The sequence below is a fragment of the Macaca thibetana genome, chromosome X (assembly GCF_024542745.1).
Source record: "Macaca thibetana thibetana isolate TM-01 chromosome X, ASM2454274v1, whole genome shotgun sequence".
Lineage (NCBI taxonomy): Eukaryota > Metazoa > Chordata > Mammalia > Primates > Cercopithecidae > Macaca > Macaca thibetana.
This window is the reverse complement of record NC_065598.1, coordinates 96,339,561-96,357,474: the sequence shown is the minus strand read 5'-3', so window position 1 is coordinate 96,357,474 and position 17,914 is coordinate 96,339,561. Positions and strand designations below refer to the sequence as shown.

The 17,914-nt window shown below is 40.9% G+C and overlaps 1 protein-coding gene across 1 annotated transcript; it reads right to left on the bottom strand.

Annotated features, from left to right (window-relative positions):
• Positions 1-572: 572 nt before the first annotated feature.
• TNMD (tenomodulin) lies at positions 573-16,320 on the bottom strand. The gene is made up of 7 exons (XM_050777693.1): positions 16,087-16,320; positions 15,791-15,922; positions 6,887-7,027; positions 6,559-6,660; positions 2,809-2,962; positions 1,280-1,446; positions 573-950 (listed from the first exon to the last, which is right to left on the bottom strand). The coding sequence occupies exons 1-7, from the start codon at positions 16,132-16,134 to the stop codon at positions 741-743; spliced, it is 954 nt and encodes a 317-aa protein (XP_050633650.1). The 5' UTR covers positions 16,135-16,320; the 3' UTR covers positions 573-740.
• Between the last annotated feature and the right edge of the window lie 1,594 nt (positions 16,321-17,914).

Here is a 17,914-nt window from a genome sequence, read left to right as displayed (position 1 = left end):
TGTCCTTCATATAATTAAACACTGGGGCTATGCACAAAATGGTATGTTTTTAATGCATCAGTTATGGAGACATTTTATCATCAGCCCCTTATTTCCACTGTCTTAATACAGCAGAGTAAAATATGATATTTAGGTATCATTATGCTTTGCCCTTTTCTACTTCCAAACCTGTTGGATCCTCTCTGGAAAGGGAGTCTTATGACCTACAGTCAAACAAGCTAGGTCAGATAATTTCCTTATGGCCAGCTTTTACCCAGAAAAGCAGAGGAAAAATCAGAGTGATATTTTTAGGTTTAATGACTGTCTTTGGAAAAAAGGGGTTCTGATTTCTATGACACGCCTTGAGGAAGAGAGATTCTAGTTTTTATGGCTATCCTCGGGGGAGAATGGGACTGAGAGACTGGCAGTTAGGGGAAGGTCAGAGAAAAACTTTTGCTTCTGACGCTTTCATTTTGGGGCATTGTTTTCTGAGCCTCAGCATAGTCATCTATGTTTGACAGGTCTGCTCCATTTCAGCGCTGGGAATATTCTCAGCAAACACTTACCCAGTGTGTTCAGCAGCAATCAGGCTGTTGGTGATAATGTAGAAGTTTATTAGAACATGAAGAGAGGAATTACCTACAAGTAATTCTGGAGAGCTGGCTACCAGGAGCCAAATGCCTCATAGGCAGAAATTCATTGAATAGCATGCATTTATTATATGTTGCCAGCAGTTTAAGCATTTGAGCTCAAACCTCCTATTAGACCCTCCCCAGCATGCGGGCCACCCACCAGTTACAAGGCATGATGACACGACAGATGACCCGTCCTCCTTGGTAGCAGTACGGATATGGGTAGTAACCTAGTAAAGGTTCACAGACGCGGCGGCAGTAGCGGTTGCCTCGACGGCAGTAAATACAACAATAACCTCTCTCATCCAGCATGGGATCAAATTCTATTCCATTTTCAGTCTGAAAGAAGAAGAAGCCAGTGTTGGGGGTGGGAGAGGAAGGTTCACTAGCAAGAGTTCTCACCAAGCAGGGGAGAACTAGAAGACTGTATGAGTTGGGGGCTTGTGAGAAATTAAGCTCCTTAGCCTGATCATGGAGATATATCTACAGAGATTGAGATTGATTTTGAATGAGCCTCCCGGAGATTTCAAGTTGCTTAAACATTTTTTTTTTTTTTTTTGTTAAAGCCATGATCATTCTCCTTCCAATGATTGTGATCTGAGGGGTAGTAAGTTTTGTAAGGGCTCTTTTTTTCTCCTCTATCAAGAGTTTACATAAACATAACTCACATAGTCATTTATTGGAAGTTCTTCCTCACTTGCTTGTCTGGCGTGACGGGTCTTCTCTACCTTCACTTGAGGGACCACCCACTGTTCATTTTGTTCAATCCCTTTTTTTTCATTGGCAGGAAAGTGAAGATCTTCTCCATCCTCCTCAAAGTCTTGTAACTCAGAAACTAAGATAATAAATGCAAAGTTGTGATGCAACTGCTTTGCAAATGTTCCTGAAAGAAGTGCTTGGGGGAATAGCAGCTGGGGATAGAGATTTTCATTGTGTCTTTAAACTGGCATCATTCAGGCATGGACCATTTTTCCAAGCTCCTTCAGTTGATATTTTAGAGTCGTTTCCAAAACAGGCCTGATCATTTCTACATACACAAACTTCTTTGCTTCTTTGGCATGAAACATTTACTGCTTTGCCTTACCAGCGTACTAAATTAAAAACTGAGAACAAGGGACTTCTGTATCTCCTACAGTGATGATTTTACCCATGGTAGATGCTCAATAAATATTTCTTGGTTGCCTGAATTGATTTGACATCCTCTGTCCTCCCACTTTCCTTATGTTTCTTGTCTTAAAAATTTTTTAAAAAGCTTTCTGTTTAGAAGTAATCTTAGATTATGGAAGAGTTGCAGAAATAGTACAGAGTTCACATATTCTTCACCCAGTTTCTCCTAATGTTATCTTACATAACCATGGTACAATGATAAAAAATCAGAAGTTAGCATTGGTGCAATGTTATTAACTAAACTACAGACTTTATTCAGATTTCATTAGTATTTTTACTAATGTTCTTTTTCTGTTCCAGCATCCAGTCCAGGATACCACACTGCATTTAGTCACCTTTTTTATATCTCTAAAGAGTACCCACAGATGCTTACATTGGTGAGAATAACCTCTCTTGGGTAATAGAGTAATCTATGCTGTGCAGAATGAGGGAAGCCAAATTGCATGTTAGCTAAATAGACTAAGACATCCGGGGGCCTTTACCTTTTCTATGGGCTGACTGGAAGTTGAGGGCTGGACTCTTCTACTCTGGACGTCTAGCCCTCAACTACTTTTATAGTAATTCCTAAAAGAGCGACAAAGAAATTTGTATTGCAGTGATTGTCTTATTTTCTAAGGAAAATGCCACCATTTGACATAGGGAATCCTTCTTGACAGCAGAGTATTATTTTTGCCCTTCTCTCCTCTATTCTTGGGTTGGACCCACAGTGGTTTGAGCAACGGTCTGGTATAACGACTGCAATGAATATAGATGTGCAAAGAAAGATAGATTAGTTTTTTGCTATCACTAGTCACATTAGGATGGTGTTACCTTTGCTGGGATATTTAAAAGCCTGTCAACATTAATTTTTCTGATTTATAACTTGGCTGTGAAAAATTCCCTCCTCACTGGCAGTCAGCATATATAGACTCATCCAAGAAGGTATAAACCAATCATTTGTTTTCCTAGAAATGTAGCCTCTAAATGCTGGGAATGTTAACCTGTTACTGTCTTAGAAAATAGGAGGAGGATGAGGGTAAGGATGTCATACCTGATATTAGAGTGGGATTGATCCAATACATGGTCACGTTGTCACAAATCTCCAGAATTTTGGAATTTTTAAGAAAATCTCGGTTTTCAATAGGCTTTTCTGCTGGGACCCAAATCACTGATTGTTCAAAAAAAGTTGTGGTAATTTCTTCATTCTGAAAGAAGAAAGTAGCTTAGGGTGGGGATTGGCAGAGAAATTAATAGAACAAGTGAGACATTATGGGATGCTGGAAAACAACATATTTTGAGTGTGAGTAACAATTTTAATCCTAGTGCTGCTGGTGAACTAGCTCTGTGCCTTGCATTCAGTGGGTGTTGGGGGAGTTAACAACTGATCCTTCCTCCATCCTGGGTCTAACAGCAAGGCTGCTTACTAAACTAGGAGCCTTCTCTGTTACCATTTCACTCAAAGTCAGAAAGGCGCTTCATTATTTTCAGCATGTCCTGGGTCTGTGTATGTTTTAACTTGAGCTTCTGGAACCCTGAGTGATTTACATTTGTTTTCTTTTTTATAAATACATTTTGTTAGCCTGCCTTATTTAGGCTTGCATCTTGGGTGGCAAGCAGGATTTGATCTGGAGCTGAAAAAATTCCTATAATCCAAACTCGTGAGATCAATTCAATAACAATGGGATCTAATATTTGGGTTTTACAAGATTTGCCTGTTGATGGTAGCTAGTTATCGTACAAAAGATGTCTTTTTATGTTTTAAAGTGAGGTCTCCAGTTTTTGACTTCACTGGCCTTCCTACTATTGCATTCCTTTCATTGTAGATGCTTAGAGTTTATCTCACAGAGTGTTTTTGCTTTAAGCAGCTTTTTGTATACTGTGAAGGACGCCACTTTCTCTTCAGTTTCTAGTATGGAGGTAATTGTGTTGTATATCTAGTTCTTACTAATTTCTCCCGGAATCATTTACAATTCTAAAGTCTTAGCACCTTTGTCCTTGAGTCTGTAACGACCTTGAGATGCATTGAAAGGAATTGTATAAAATGAGGTTGGTATGCTGACTAGCTTTGTTAGCAAAATCAGGGCTATTTATATACCTGCTCTGCATGTTTAAAATACACATGCCATGGATACAGTGTGGAGGGAAGTACAGAAGAGGGTTTTGTCATTCAGGACCACAAATTTGTCTCATTAAAAAAAAATCTGTGGTGTGTATATAAAAAATAAGATTTACTTGAAGCTACAATATTCTTACTATCATGAAATGAATATTCGTGTTATTTAAAATATTTGGTGAAATTAACTGAAGACTAAATTAGGGCCAAAATGAGACATTATGAGCCTTTTCCTTTATTTTTTATTTGTTTATTTATTTTTTGACACTGAGTCTCGCTCTGTCGCCCAGGCTGGAGTGCAGTGGCGCGAACTCGGCTGACTGAAACCTCCACCTCCTGGGTTCAAGCAATCCTCCCACCTCATCCTCTTCAGTAGCTGGGATTACAGGCACGCGCCATCATGCCTGGCTAATTTTGTTTTGTTTTAGTAGAGATGGGTTTTCACCATGTTGACCAGAGTGGTCTCGAACTCCTGACCTCAAGTAATCCCCCTCTTCAGCCTCCCAAAGTGCTGGGATTATAGGTGTGAGCCACCGTGCCCAGCCCCCTTTGCCTTAATCTTTCAGAAAAATAAATCCTATTATATCACTTCAGGTTCTCATTGCTGGCTGGCCTACTCAAATGCTTACATTATTTTCTGAACGTAATTAGCATATGTTATTGTGTATAGTAGCTTTTTAATCCTATTGATTTTCCTTTTATCTTACCTTTGCCTACTGTAGTCATTCCTAATATCCTGAACGTTGATCTATTCCTCAGATGCATCTAACTCATGCTTACTTTAAAAAAAAAAAAGTCTCCAAACTCTGTCACTACCATAGACCTTGGGAGCAGAGCATCATCTTTGGGAGAACGTTCTTTGTTTTCTTGGAAATTCTAGTAACAAGAGTCTGTAACTTCTCTGGCCCTGAGGAGACCAGTAGCATGAAAGAGTAAAATGGGAGCCAATGACAGCTCTAAGACTTGGGTAAGGGAAGGAAAAATAGTCCTCCCCACCCACTACCCCCAAATAAAGAAAAAATAAAGGAAAAGAAATGGGTTAGTGAGAATCAAGATGGAGGGAGCTGGGTGGGAGAAAAGTGAAAAAGAACAGGGAGAGAGAGAAGAAAGAAAGAGGTTTTTATAGTTTGTAGAAAGATCACTCTGCCATGGCCGGGCGCGGTGGCTCACGCCTGTAATCCCAGCCTTTGGGAGGCCTAGGCGGGCGGATCACGAGGTCAGGAGATTGAGACCATCCTGGCTATGGTGAAACTCCGTCTCTACTAAAATACAAAAAAAGAAATGAAAAAAAATGACGGGTGCTTGTAGTCCCAGCTACTCAGGAGGCTGAGGCAGGAGAATGGCATGAACCCAGGAGGTGGAGCTTGCTGTGAGCTGAGATTGCCCCACTGCACTCCAGCCTGGGTGACAGTGTGAGACTCCGTCTCAAAAAATAAATAAATAAATAAATAAATAAATAAATAAATAAATAAATAAAGAAGGATCACTCTGACATTGCCATAATTCCACTTTAGATTTGCCAGCTAAGCAGTAAACTAAACCAATGCTTGTTTTTTTCTTGCTATAGTGGGGATATGTTGTCACAATATGACCTTAACTGAGGTCCCCCTTCTCCCACTAATAAAACCATACTGTAATTATAGACAAAATATCAGGAAACAATAAAGAGCCTCAGGGACCTTACAGATAGTTGTATTATAGGCAATAACATCCATCTCCCATTAGGTTTTCAGGGGCCATTCAGTGATTGCACCAGCACCCTAGGTTGCCTTACTTTGGCCTAGCAGGGTGTTTTTAGAGAGTTTGTATCACATTTCAGTGTTCACCTTCTTTGCTTTTGCCTTTCCTAGTGAGGTTAAATGTGAATTATTGGCCGGGCGCCGTGGCTCAAGCCTGTAATCCCAGCACTTTGGGAGGCCGAGACGGGCGGATCACGAGGTCAGGAGATCGAGACCATCCTGGCTCACACGGTGAAACCCTGTCTCTACTAAAAAAAAAATATATAAAAAACTAGCCGGGCGAGGTGGCGGGCGCCTGTAGTCCCAGCTATAGGGAGGCTGAGGCAGGAGAATGGCGTAAACCCGGGAGGCGGAGCGTGCAGTGAGCTGAGATCCGGCCACTGCACTCCAGCGTGGGTGACACAGCAAGACTCCGTCTCAAAAAATAAAAATAAAAGTGAATTATTCCATTAGCAGCCCAGCATAAAATGGTAAGGTGAATGAACCACAGTCTTTAAAATAGGTGAATACTGAAGTGTGACAAAAGTGGCAAGAACCCCAGGTGGCTTTGGAACTTTCTTTTTTAAAAATGCTTTATCTGAGGCAAGATTTTGTTTCTCTGGCTCATCCCTCTTACTAGAAATCTTTGGCTTCAGAGAAAATCAACATAATGTTAATGGGTGCCCTGGTATAAAAGTATAGCATTGCACCTAAAATTATGCAATTCAGTTTTTTGAAAGGCCTAAGTTCAAGACCCCAGTCTGCTACTCACTAGCTGTGTGACCTTTAGCAAGTCACTTTTTGGCTCTGAGTTCGAGTTTCCTGATCTGAAAATGATGATAATAATAGCACCTATCTATAAGGTTGTCGGAGAATCAAAGAAAAGTGAAGCATTTAGTACAATGTTTGGCACATAGGTAGCATCCAATAAATGATGTCTTTTGCCACCACAATTATTCTTCTTACATACCTCGTCTATTTCCTCTTCTGGTTCAGAAAATTCAGGAATCACTTTAATCTGAGTTTTGATAAAACATTTTTGAAGACCCACGAAGTAGATGCCAGTGTATCCCTATGAAACAGACAAAACAACAATAAAGCTTCCCAAAAGACCCACTATTAGTAAGTTCCATGATCTGTTGGGGTACCAGACTAGCAAAATTTGAATTCATAATGGAATGCTAGCCTCCTCTAGGTTTCCATTTGAATTCAAATTTTAGATGGAGGCTATTTTTAACTTGACTCAACTGCTCTAATATTTTAAGTGGAAAGCCTTAGGGGGAAAACATCCAACTTACGTTTTTAAAGTCGTGTACTTCCAATGTTTCATCAGTGCCATTTCCGCTTCTGAATATTTCAGTTCTGGTCACAGGATCAATTTCCATGTAAATCTTCTTCTTCTCTCCATTGCTGTAGAAAGTGTGCTCCATGTCATAGGTCTGGGAGAACAGAGGAAAACAATCTCTAAGATATTCAGTGTGGGTCAGGAGATGGAGATCATCCTGGCTAACACGGTGAAACCCCGTCTCTACTAAAAATACAAAAAAATTAGTCGGGTGTGGTGGCGGGCGCCTGTAGTCCCAGCTACTCGGGAGGCTGAAGCAGGAGAATGGCGTGAACCTGGGAGGCGTAGCTTGCAGTGAGCCGAGATCTTGCCACTGCACTCCAGCCTGGGCGACTGAGCAAGACTCCATCTCAAAAAAAAAAAAAAAAAAAAAAAAAAAAAGGATACTCAGTGTGTCCCTAAAGTGAGGTGCTTTTTGGTGCTGCAGCTGATATGGAGATCACTTCAGAGCTGGTATTTTGAATTCAAGCCAAGCTGCTGAACTAATTACTAAGAATTCCAACAGTTTTCTTGGCAGCCTTGGCTAAATAGCAAATGATAGTTTGTAAACCAGCCTATAAAGTATTTTCCCCTTGTGTTAAGCTGAGGGATCACCTAAAACCTATGCTGCTTCTTTAAGCTACCACTTCCCTTTCCAAGTGCTAAGTAATCACGCCCCCCAATCCCCCCACACTGCCCCTTCCCTCGCCCATGAAATTCATTAGGTCTGAGAAAGAGATTTGAATACACTTAAAATGGTTACGTATTGTTTGTCTCCTTATCTATCCAGGGCTTTAATATTGCCACAACAGCCTTGAGTCTATCCTTTTAGAATCTGAAGACTTTCTCCTTGCCAATATTAGTCCTACCCTGCTCTGTTTGCTTCCTTTTGCACCTTAAACTCCAGGAAACATTTATACCTTTCCTTAGTCTTCTCTTTATAGGGCAACCAACCCCACCCAGTTTGTTCCTGGGTTCTGTTTCCCAAGCCATATTCAGTTGTTTTCAAGTTCTGCAGATTCTTTTGTGTATATGGAATTAAGCCAACTGAGCCAAGTGTCCTGCATTAAGTAATGTGGAGCCTCCCAAGAAGAAAGGCTGCTCATCAGGTCTTTCTTGAGTGGCTAAAACAAAACCCCAGATTTTCTCCTGTGCTCTAAAAGAGGCAATTGTATTTCTAGAGACCAAGAGGACCAGTCCCATATGGTACTGCAGTTTAGGAGTAAGCCCTTATCTTATAATTTTAGGGCATATTTATAGGTAGAAGCAAATAAGCGTAAAGGAATTTGTTATCTGTCACGAACCGGGCCAGACCTGATGATGCCTTTTGGAAGTCTATCTTATCTCTGTCATTAGGAGACCTTTGTTTATCAAGTTTCTTCATATTCATTTTTCCTTATGAAAAAAAATTTGGAAAACTAAAAGCCTTAAAAAGCAAGTCTTCAGAGCCCACATTGCTTTCTAATGATACGGTTCCCAGTGGCAGCCTTGTAGAGAACTTACACCAGGTTGGGTCGTTTTTTAGTGTCTGCTGATGCCATTGACTGAATGTTAGTTTAACCTGGTCAAATATTCACCAACTCAACTAGAGAAAAACAAATTGGAACCATTTGTAGAAGCAAGTATTACTTCAAGAGTGGCAAGTCTAATGTAGCTGCTGAAGAGAAAATCAAGAGTCAATGTCATTTACCCCTTGGTAGCTCTACAGTGCCTTGGACATGGTTGGAACCTAAGTATTTGTTGAATAAATTTTCCCCACCAATGGCACATCCTTATCTTCCTAAAGAGAGATTTTTGAGTATTGGCAAGGTCTTTTTAAAAAACCATTTTAAAAGTGAAAGAAAAACAATACTTAGAACTCTCCAGCAACTGCAGAGTTAACTCAGGAAGTCTGGCCTGGTTTGTGATAGTTAGCAAATTCCTTTAGGTTTGTTATTTGCTTCTAGCAATAAATATGTCCTTAGTTCCAGCTCTGCAGCCAGCTTGAGAAAAGAAACGTCTACCTATGGCAACAAATTGAGCTCTCAGTCTGTCTGACTTAAGTAGAGGAGAGAGGCATCCACTTCAGATCCAGTCTTGTCAGCTCTCCCAACGGGGGAATTTTGTTAGAAATACTATCCATTTTTGAGACAAATGTTGATGCCACTAGCCACTGGGGGCTGGGGTGGGGTGTTTATTTCATCAGTAGCACCACTGATGGATTATTGTATGGAAAAATGAGGTTAGAGACTAGGGGATGCTGGAACACTGCCTAACTGGGCGAAAGAAAAAATACAGGCTGTATTTTCAATCACTGGTAGAAGACTATGGAACCTACTGGTGACATTTAGAATTTCAGTGTGTTTCTGTGGAATGAGTTTTCCTGCACTGTTGGCAATGCACTTTACTTGGACACCTTGCTAGATGAAAACTATTGGAAACTGCCAAGCTCAGCAGATCTTGATTATTTTCAACATTCCTGCAAAGAGTTTTTTTTTGGTAGGAGAGAAGGGGTCCATTTTGATTGTGCTCATTAACTTGTTGACTTTATGTTAGTAATGATAAGTTACTAAATAGAGTGGGAACAGAATGACTTCGTTTATGTGTGACTCCTTGGTAGGGGGTAGGAGTGGGAAGCTATATATTCACCCAGACAGAATTTCACTATCAAGGTGTCCTTTTGGAACAGACCATTCTTCGTCTAGGAAGATGATGCTGGTGGCCCACTCTGGACTGTTTGGAGATGGGTATGAGCAAATCCAGACACACTGTCTCGCCTGGGTCCCTGTGGAGCACATTGCTTGGGTAATGGCTATGCAAGCTTCACTGGCCCATATGAAGACTGAGCTCATGCCTTTGGCATCACAAGTACTTTGCTCTCTACTAAGCTTCCTGGCTCAGGGGTTGAAGGTCTTTCTGGAGATGAAAGAATAAATGGCTTTGTCCTCTCCAGGAGCAAGCTAAAACAGAGACAGGATGACTGGCCTGAAGAGAGGTGTGAGTGGGCTACAAGTAGCTCATCTCAGCTGCCTCCAACTCAGCTTTATTCCAGGAAGGATAAGGCAAGGACAGAATATGATGAGAAGTACACCCCTGCCCCACTGGCAAATAGAGTTAACTTTTGGTGCTTCTAGCTTTCCTTTTCTGTTCTATTTTCATATTCTTTCTATACCCTCATAGCCCTTCCCCCTTCTCTTCCCATCTCTGTCTGTCCCTTTGTCTCCTGTCTAGACATCTAGGAATCTTGTGGTGCTTCAGGTACCTTAAGACAAAGAAGAAATCAATCTGACCCATGATTTCACACTTAGATATTAGTGATGAATGTTTGTCTGTTTAAAAATTTGAGTGCAATACTTCACTCAGAGGAATGAAGTACTAATGGTCGATTTTATTACTTTATTACTTTGCCATTACTTTCAATGGCAAAAACCACAATTACTTTTGCACCCATCTAATAGGCACAGTGGCACGAGGAATGGGAGATATTTGGGGGCAAGGGCATCTTTCCAGCACCACTCAAATGGGCTCTTACTCCACCCACACATAAGGCTGGCCTTAACTATAAGAACCAGAACATTGGAATGGAACAAGGAAGCCAATGGAGTGGAATAGGAATCAGAAGTGAAATGAGACAGATATGTGATTAAGTCCAGGCAGTGAGAGGTGTAAGAAGACCACACTGACAAAACATGTAGAGGACACAACCCATTTTTCTTCCCTGCCCAGGAATTCTGTCTTCAGTCCAGTTAAATCCTCCATTCAGGCAGCAAATGAGCCCTAACATCCCTCTTTCACGGTTTTCCCTGTTTTCTTGCCTCTGTGGCGGTCCCTGAGATCAGAAAAGAAAGCTTTTTATAAAAAGTAAAGCTATCTCAGACCTCAGTGTGATGGATCTGTTTTGGGGGCAAGAAGCTTTAGCCTGTCCTGACAGGGATTTGAGGGCATTTGGCTTAGGTTTGTTTTTTGAAGCCTGTGATTAATCTAGCTGCTCTTCACTCCATCTTCATCCCTTACTGTCTGTTTATGAGGTACACTCTCCAAAGGTGAAATACATGCTCAGAATAGCTGGCTAGCAGGTGTTAGGCTGGAAGGAAGGGAAGAGAATGCACTGTACCATATTATTATTAACCTAACTTGGGGGAATTAAAGGGCCTCTGGGTATTTCTTTACCAACACAGAACAGACAGATTGTTCCTTATGCGAAGTTAGAGTTCTGCATCTTCAATCACCATTTGGCAATATGCAAAATATTGGCATAAGCAGTACAGACATTCTTTTTCAACAAGAAAAAGCTACTTCTTTTATCTACAGACTTGAGCTGGCCAGTACGTTTTTCCCCTACCCATTATCCCCATCCCTGATTCTTAAATGCAGCTGAAGAATAGTGGAAAGAATCTTCAGACTAGCCTCTAGTTCTAACATTAACCCCACCACTTACAAGCTGTGTGATTTTGGGCAAGTCACTGAGTGTCTCTAGGGACTCAGTTCCTATTTTAATCCTTCACTCCTTTTCATCTGTAACGTTAGATAGTTAGCAAAGTCTGCCGAGATTTGCTCAGATCAACCTGTCAGGTTGATCATTGGACTACTCCTACTGCTACCATCTGTTGATCATCCAGGCTACTTCCTCTACAGCCCCAATTCCACTCCCAACCACTCCAGAACAGCTGTCTTTGAAGGCCTAGGCTCTTCATCCTGGTGTCATATAAGTTGTTCAGCAAATGCTGCCTTAGGAGAATGAAGAGACTGACTAAGAAGAACATGCCATCACAACCACAGCCTGGCTCCACATAATTGCTGGGAGCTGCCCTTGAGTAGCCCAGAGTAAGAGCTGGCCCAGTGAGAGTTGTACAAGGGTGGCCCTGGGTCTCACAATGCATTAGGAGGAAAATGAAGGGAGGTCTTTTTTTTTTTTTTAAGAATGCCAACATGGCACCATCTGGTAAAGCTCAGTCTCCCTGTCAAAAAATATTCCAGTTACGTCTTCAACTTTTTCCTTGAAGGTATATTAATATTTCTCTAGACCCACATTTCACCCACCAGACTGTGGTGTAGGAAAGCCCAGAGGACCTGGGGAGGAAAGTTGTTTTCCTTGTGTGCCTAGAGAGGAGTGAAAAAAGTTAATATTGGGCTAATGCCCAATTGTGCGTGCCAAGAAATAGGCACGCACAAAAAGTTGCAATCAGACTCATCAAGAAAGTGCTTCTTCTGAGCAAAGGATTTTCAGCCTAGAATGACAGTGGGCTCACAACGCTGTGGGAGACTGTTTTAATGATCACCTGCAAATGAGGTGTGGCAGGAGGGCAGAAAAACGTCCGCTTATCCCTACCACTCCTCATTGCTCTGGTAATATGTAGAAGTTGAAGGAACATCCTCACAAATCTGTTGATTGCTGTGTGGTCCTGATGGCTTTCAAACAACCCGAAAGTCACCAGGCAGCTCCTATGTAAGGCAATAAGGACCATCTTTTATTTATTAAATGTATGATTCTTCTGCCTCACTCCACAAAGGATTGGCAGGGATGGGCTACAAGGTCTGTGCTATGTTTCTAAACTGTTGGTTTAAAGGCTAGGATTTTTCTGATTTGTTTTCTTCATGTTGGATTAATTAGCTGAGGAGTTGGCTTCTGACTGTTTCCAGTAAAATGTGTAATACAGGGGGCTTTAAGCAAGAATGTTTCTTTGGCGATTCTGCTTCAGTGATCCCAGGGCAATCACTGCCTGGAAGGGAAGCCTCATTACGATGCTTTCTCAAAATTGCTGGGACTGAATAGGTCTCTTCTGCTTATTTAAGAAAGCTGAATAGAGAGCTGGATGGACCTGGCTTTCATTTAGCTCACGTGGCTCCTATATGTGGCTGTGGGTCAGGGGCCTGGGACCTGTAAGAAAATGCAGCAGCTCACCCAGAGTTAGTCATCCTTGTTTCACTTTATTTCGATTTCTTTCTCTCTCTGGTGTGTGTGTGTGTGTGTCTGTGGGTGTGCACACCTGTGTGCACACTCACCTGAGGTGTGTGAGGGGAGGAGGTCAGGCATGGCTTTTCCTCAATTTGGATACAGGAATCTGGATCTTTTGTACACACCAAAGCGGGAGTGAGGAGAAGGACTTACTGGCACGGAAATGTCAACACCAGATGTGGGATGTTAAATAAATACTGTTTATTATACACAGATGTTGAAAGGCAAAATAAAACGGAGGCGTGGTGGAGGCTAGGAGAGCAAACACTAAGAGCTTGGAGGAATTCCCAGGACAGCAAACAAATCACTGCCACCGGTAAGCACAGTTGCATACACAGCTCTCTCTACCAAGGGCCACAGAGTCCCCACAAGTCTCACAGACTTGTTAAGGAAAGCCCAAAGAGACTGGATTTTAATCTGCTGACTCTTGTTTCTTGCTAGGCCATACCATTAAGGAGAGAGTCTTTAATTTGTGGAAGATACCTGGATCCTTTTCCTGTGCAGCTCTTCCAAGACTAACCTGACTGCTAGTCTCTTCCCAGAATTCTTAAGTCTGCTCTAAGGCAGGCTGATTGACAGTCTCAGCCAGTGGAAACATAGATGGTCTCCTGAGCTCTTTGTCTGGGACTTGAAGGTAGTAGTGGACTAAGTCAAACATCCACATTTCCAGCTGATTTCTTAGTTTTCAATGAACCAAACCTGGTCTTGTGAAGGCCAGGACTTAAATATCAAAGACAATAAATCATAACTCCCCACTGGAACGGAAAACCAACAACATTTGTTCATGGTAGAGAAACTTGCCCTAGGGGACACCTGTTGTCTTTATCTGGATTACTTCATGATAGCTTTGTTCATTTCTGAGAGTCTCTTTGCTGAAAGTGACATCCCAAAATGGATTACTTCAAAAGAGGTTTGATTTTTGATAAACTTTATTCAGCAGCATATCCCACCTCTTCTGTGCATGCACTGACCAAGTTTTACTTTTGGTTTGAGGTATCATAGGATTGCTCCTTATAATCATTAAAAACAGAACTAGAATGAGATGTAAAGGTGACATAATAGGGAAACAGAGGAGACCATGGACCTGCTAGTGAGTTTGACACTTTGCAATATAAATGCAAGGTCTCCACCTAGTCGTTTATAGCTGCACTGAGGCAAATAGCACTACAAGTTTATAAAAACACATACACTCTTTTGGAATAGCATTTGCAGTACCAACGACAACAATAAAACAAGAAAGGCCATCTGGCCCCTTATTTAGGCAAGCCTCTAAGGATGGTCAAAAGGACTAGCTATCCACCATGCCCAGTTAAGTACATTGTGGCTATGGAGAACAAAAGGATTTATGGCCCTTTAACTCGTGTATAATTTTCAAGAGGATCCAAGATTCAACTTGTGGGGTGACATATCACCTTGGGAATTAGCTAAGTGGTACCAGAATTGTATTGGAATGCATTTTGGCACTCATTAATTTGCTGTTTTCTTCCTGATCTCTATTGCTTTACCCACCCTGCCGGCCTGAACACAGGTGGCTTCTCTAGAAAGACATTTGAACGGTAAGTAGTTCAGAAGCAAGGAGCAGTAAGGGGAGGAGGAGGGGATAGGGCTAACTATAGGCATTGGGTGATGCCTGAAATCCTTTCTGGAACAAGGTATAAATAAAAAGGCAAACAAAGTAGGCTGGCTTGCTCTCCCTCCTACTTAAACCTGATAAGATATCCTTTGGGACTAAATGAAAGTAGGTATGACAGCAGAGGTGGAGAACTCAAGGGTGGTTATGCCTTATATCTCTGTTTTCTTTCAGACACTTAGCCAGCTTATTTTCTACTTTTCCCCCTCTGCCTTTCTCTCCCCACTGACCCATATCTTTATCTCTGCTCCTATTGCTCCTTTGGCTCCTAATGGTCCATGCCAACCCATTTTCTTGTATCATCCTCTTTCCTGGATTTGTGCTTTTTCCTCCCTACACCTGTTACCAAATAGAAATGAGCATCTTATGACAACAAATTAACAACAGTAATAACAATAACTTCAGCAGCAATCCACACACCAACAGAAAAACATGGCAAAGCCAGAAAACTATCTTCACAACTTGTAGTTTGTATATTTGTTGATTATCTTTCAAATGGAAATTGTGAACATGAAGGGATTATGGTTTTATTTGGGACTATGGTTTTATTTATTTATTGTATATCTAAACTTGCCCATTGCATATGAGCCCAGGAGTAACAATAACACTAAGGTACAGAAATACAAACTACAGTGGCTAGCCAAGCTTCACCAAATGACCCCCGTATCAGAAACTTTCTGAGTTATCTGTGATTAATGACTTGGGGTCGCATGCTTCTACCTTGTGGCATTACTATCTCCGTGGGACAGTGATGATTGCAGCTGGCAAGGAGCTGAAAAGCTCTGTTTTTTTTTTTAAGTCATAAATAAATGTGAAGTCAGGTATGAGAATTGCTCCTCCTGAAAAGCAGCTTGCTGCCTGTTCTCACTGCAGATGCATTAAGTCAGAAACATAATCCCTGAAAATCCTTTGCTGCCACTTTGGGTGGTTTCTCCTTATGTGGTGGTCTAATTACTTTTCCATCAGTTTCTGCCCAGATAATTGAAAGAAAGATGGAAAGTATCTTTTTCTTAAAGTAAAAACTTTGCTCCTAGGAGGAGTCTTAACTCCTCAAATACAAGCATTATAGAAGAATGGGTAATTCTACACCCTATCATTACTAACCAAAATACAGAAAACAAGTTTTTTTCCCCTTACCAAAATAATTAGGCAAATGAAGGAGAGAAAAATCTTGATTCAGTTTTTCACACCACCAGAAAATAAACACAAAAGAGACTTCACAATTTTCATTTTCAGAGTAATTTATATGCCTACTAATTAAATTCAATCAAACTCAGAACAGAAGCATCAGATTATGATGTGTATTTACTTACTTTTTTGGGTACCTCCGGCCAGAAGTGCTTGCTCCCCCAAAACAGGACAATTAGAGTTAGGGCCAGGATACCAAACACCAGTCCACAAATCTTAAGTGATTTACATATTTTCTTGGATTTAAAAGCTTCTGCCTAACCAAAGAACAAAGAGAATAAAACAATACATAATAAACCTCAATAAGCAAGCCATAATTCAAAGTCACCTTTGATTCCACTTTTTAATGTTCACTTTGCAATATGATAAATCTGTGAAACCATGCTTCTGCTCAAAAGGGAAAAAATATGAATCAACTTACATTTAGAATGTGACAGTCTTCACAATTCTCTGGAGGATTCTTTGCCATGGTCTCTCAGCACACAGTACTCTTTCCCTGCTTTGAGAGGACTGAGAGACCACTGCTGAGGTGGAGTTGCAAGTGAGTCGGCTAACAGATGCCAGAGGAGAAGCTGAATTTATATGGCTCAAATATGTCATACCAGAGCCTGAGGGAGCCCAGGGGACTCCTGTGCTGCGATTTGTTACATAGATATACCCATATATGTATATAACTTCTGTGCACAGAATTCCATCCAGAATGGCAAAGACAGAAGGTTATAATGAAAACTATTGTCCTGGGGGTTGGGTTGGAAGGGGACCAAACCTAGGACACATTGAAATGATTTTTCACTATGAACTTAAAATATCAGTGGCAATACATGCTGCACACTCCAGAAATAAGCAAACAAAACAAAGAAGGGAACGAAGTCCTATTTTCGATTCCATTTGATTCAGCAAATATTTATTGCAGGGATATTAAATGTCAGGCACTGTGCTTGGTGTTTGAGATTCAGAAATGAAAAGATATTGCCTCCTTCACTAAGTTAAAGCTCTTTAAATGCTGCTATCAATATGTACTTAACTAATTATAATGAAAACAGGATAAAATAAAGACTAATTCTAAGCTCTCTCTCTTCATATTCTGTCTCTGATTTTTCTCCTTTCTTGAGTCTTCTTCCTCAGTCTGCTTTTTAATGTTTACATGCCTTATGGTTCTTTTCTTGATGATCATTCTCACTTTACACAGACTTCTTAGATTATATCATTCATTCCTACAGCTGAAAATATCACCTACATATCAATGATTTCCACATCTGTACCTGTAACCCAGTTCTATCTTTTAATTTCAAGGCCATTTGAACATCTCCACCTGGATAGACCTCAGGAATCTCAAGCTCAACATGTTCTATATCAAAGTCTTCTTTCAACACCTTCTCCTAACCTACTTTTCCCCTCATATTCCCTATCTTAGTTGGTGGCTATATTAGTTTGCTAGGGCTGCCATAACAAAATACCACAGACTGAGTAGCTTAAATGGCAGAAATTTATATTCTTACTGCTCTGGAGGCTAGAAGTCCAAGATCAAGGTGTTATCAGGGTTGGCTTCTTCTGAGGCCTCTCTCCTTGGCTTGTAGATGACCATCTCCACATTCACATGACATGCTCCCTCTATGTATGCCTGTATCCTAATCTCCTTTTATTATAAGAACATCAGTTACATTGGATAAGGGCCCATCCATATGACCTCATTTAACCTTAATTACCTCATTAAAAACCCTATCGCCAGATACAGTCAAATATGGAAATACTAGGGGCTAGGGCATCAACATATGAATTTTGAGGGGACATAACTCAGCTTATAACAGTGAAATTGTCACACACCCAGTCTTTGAAACCAAAAATCTGAGGTTTTGTCTCTTTTTCACATTCCCTTTATCCAATGAATCACTAGATCCTATCTATTCCAATCAATCACTAGATCCTATCTATTCTAAATTTTTATGTCTCTGAAAGCTGTTCTTTCCTCCCTATGCTCAGTGCTAACACCCCAGTTTAGTTTGTCATCCTTTCTGACAAGTCTCACATCCATACCTTTTACCCAGGCTGTTCTCTTGGAGCTCTACACCCATATGTCCATCTAACCTGCTAGACATCTCCAATACCCAACAGACACCTCAAATTCCATATGTCCCAAACTGACTTAATTATCTCTCCTTTCAAACATACTCTTTTTTTTTTTTTTTTGGTATTACCTCTCTCACTAAATGACACAATAATCAGTCTCTAGAATAGAAACCTCCAAATGA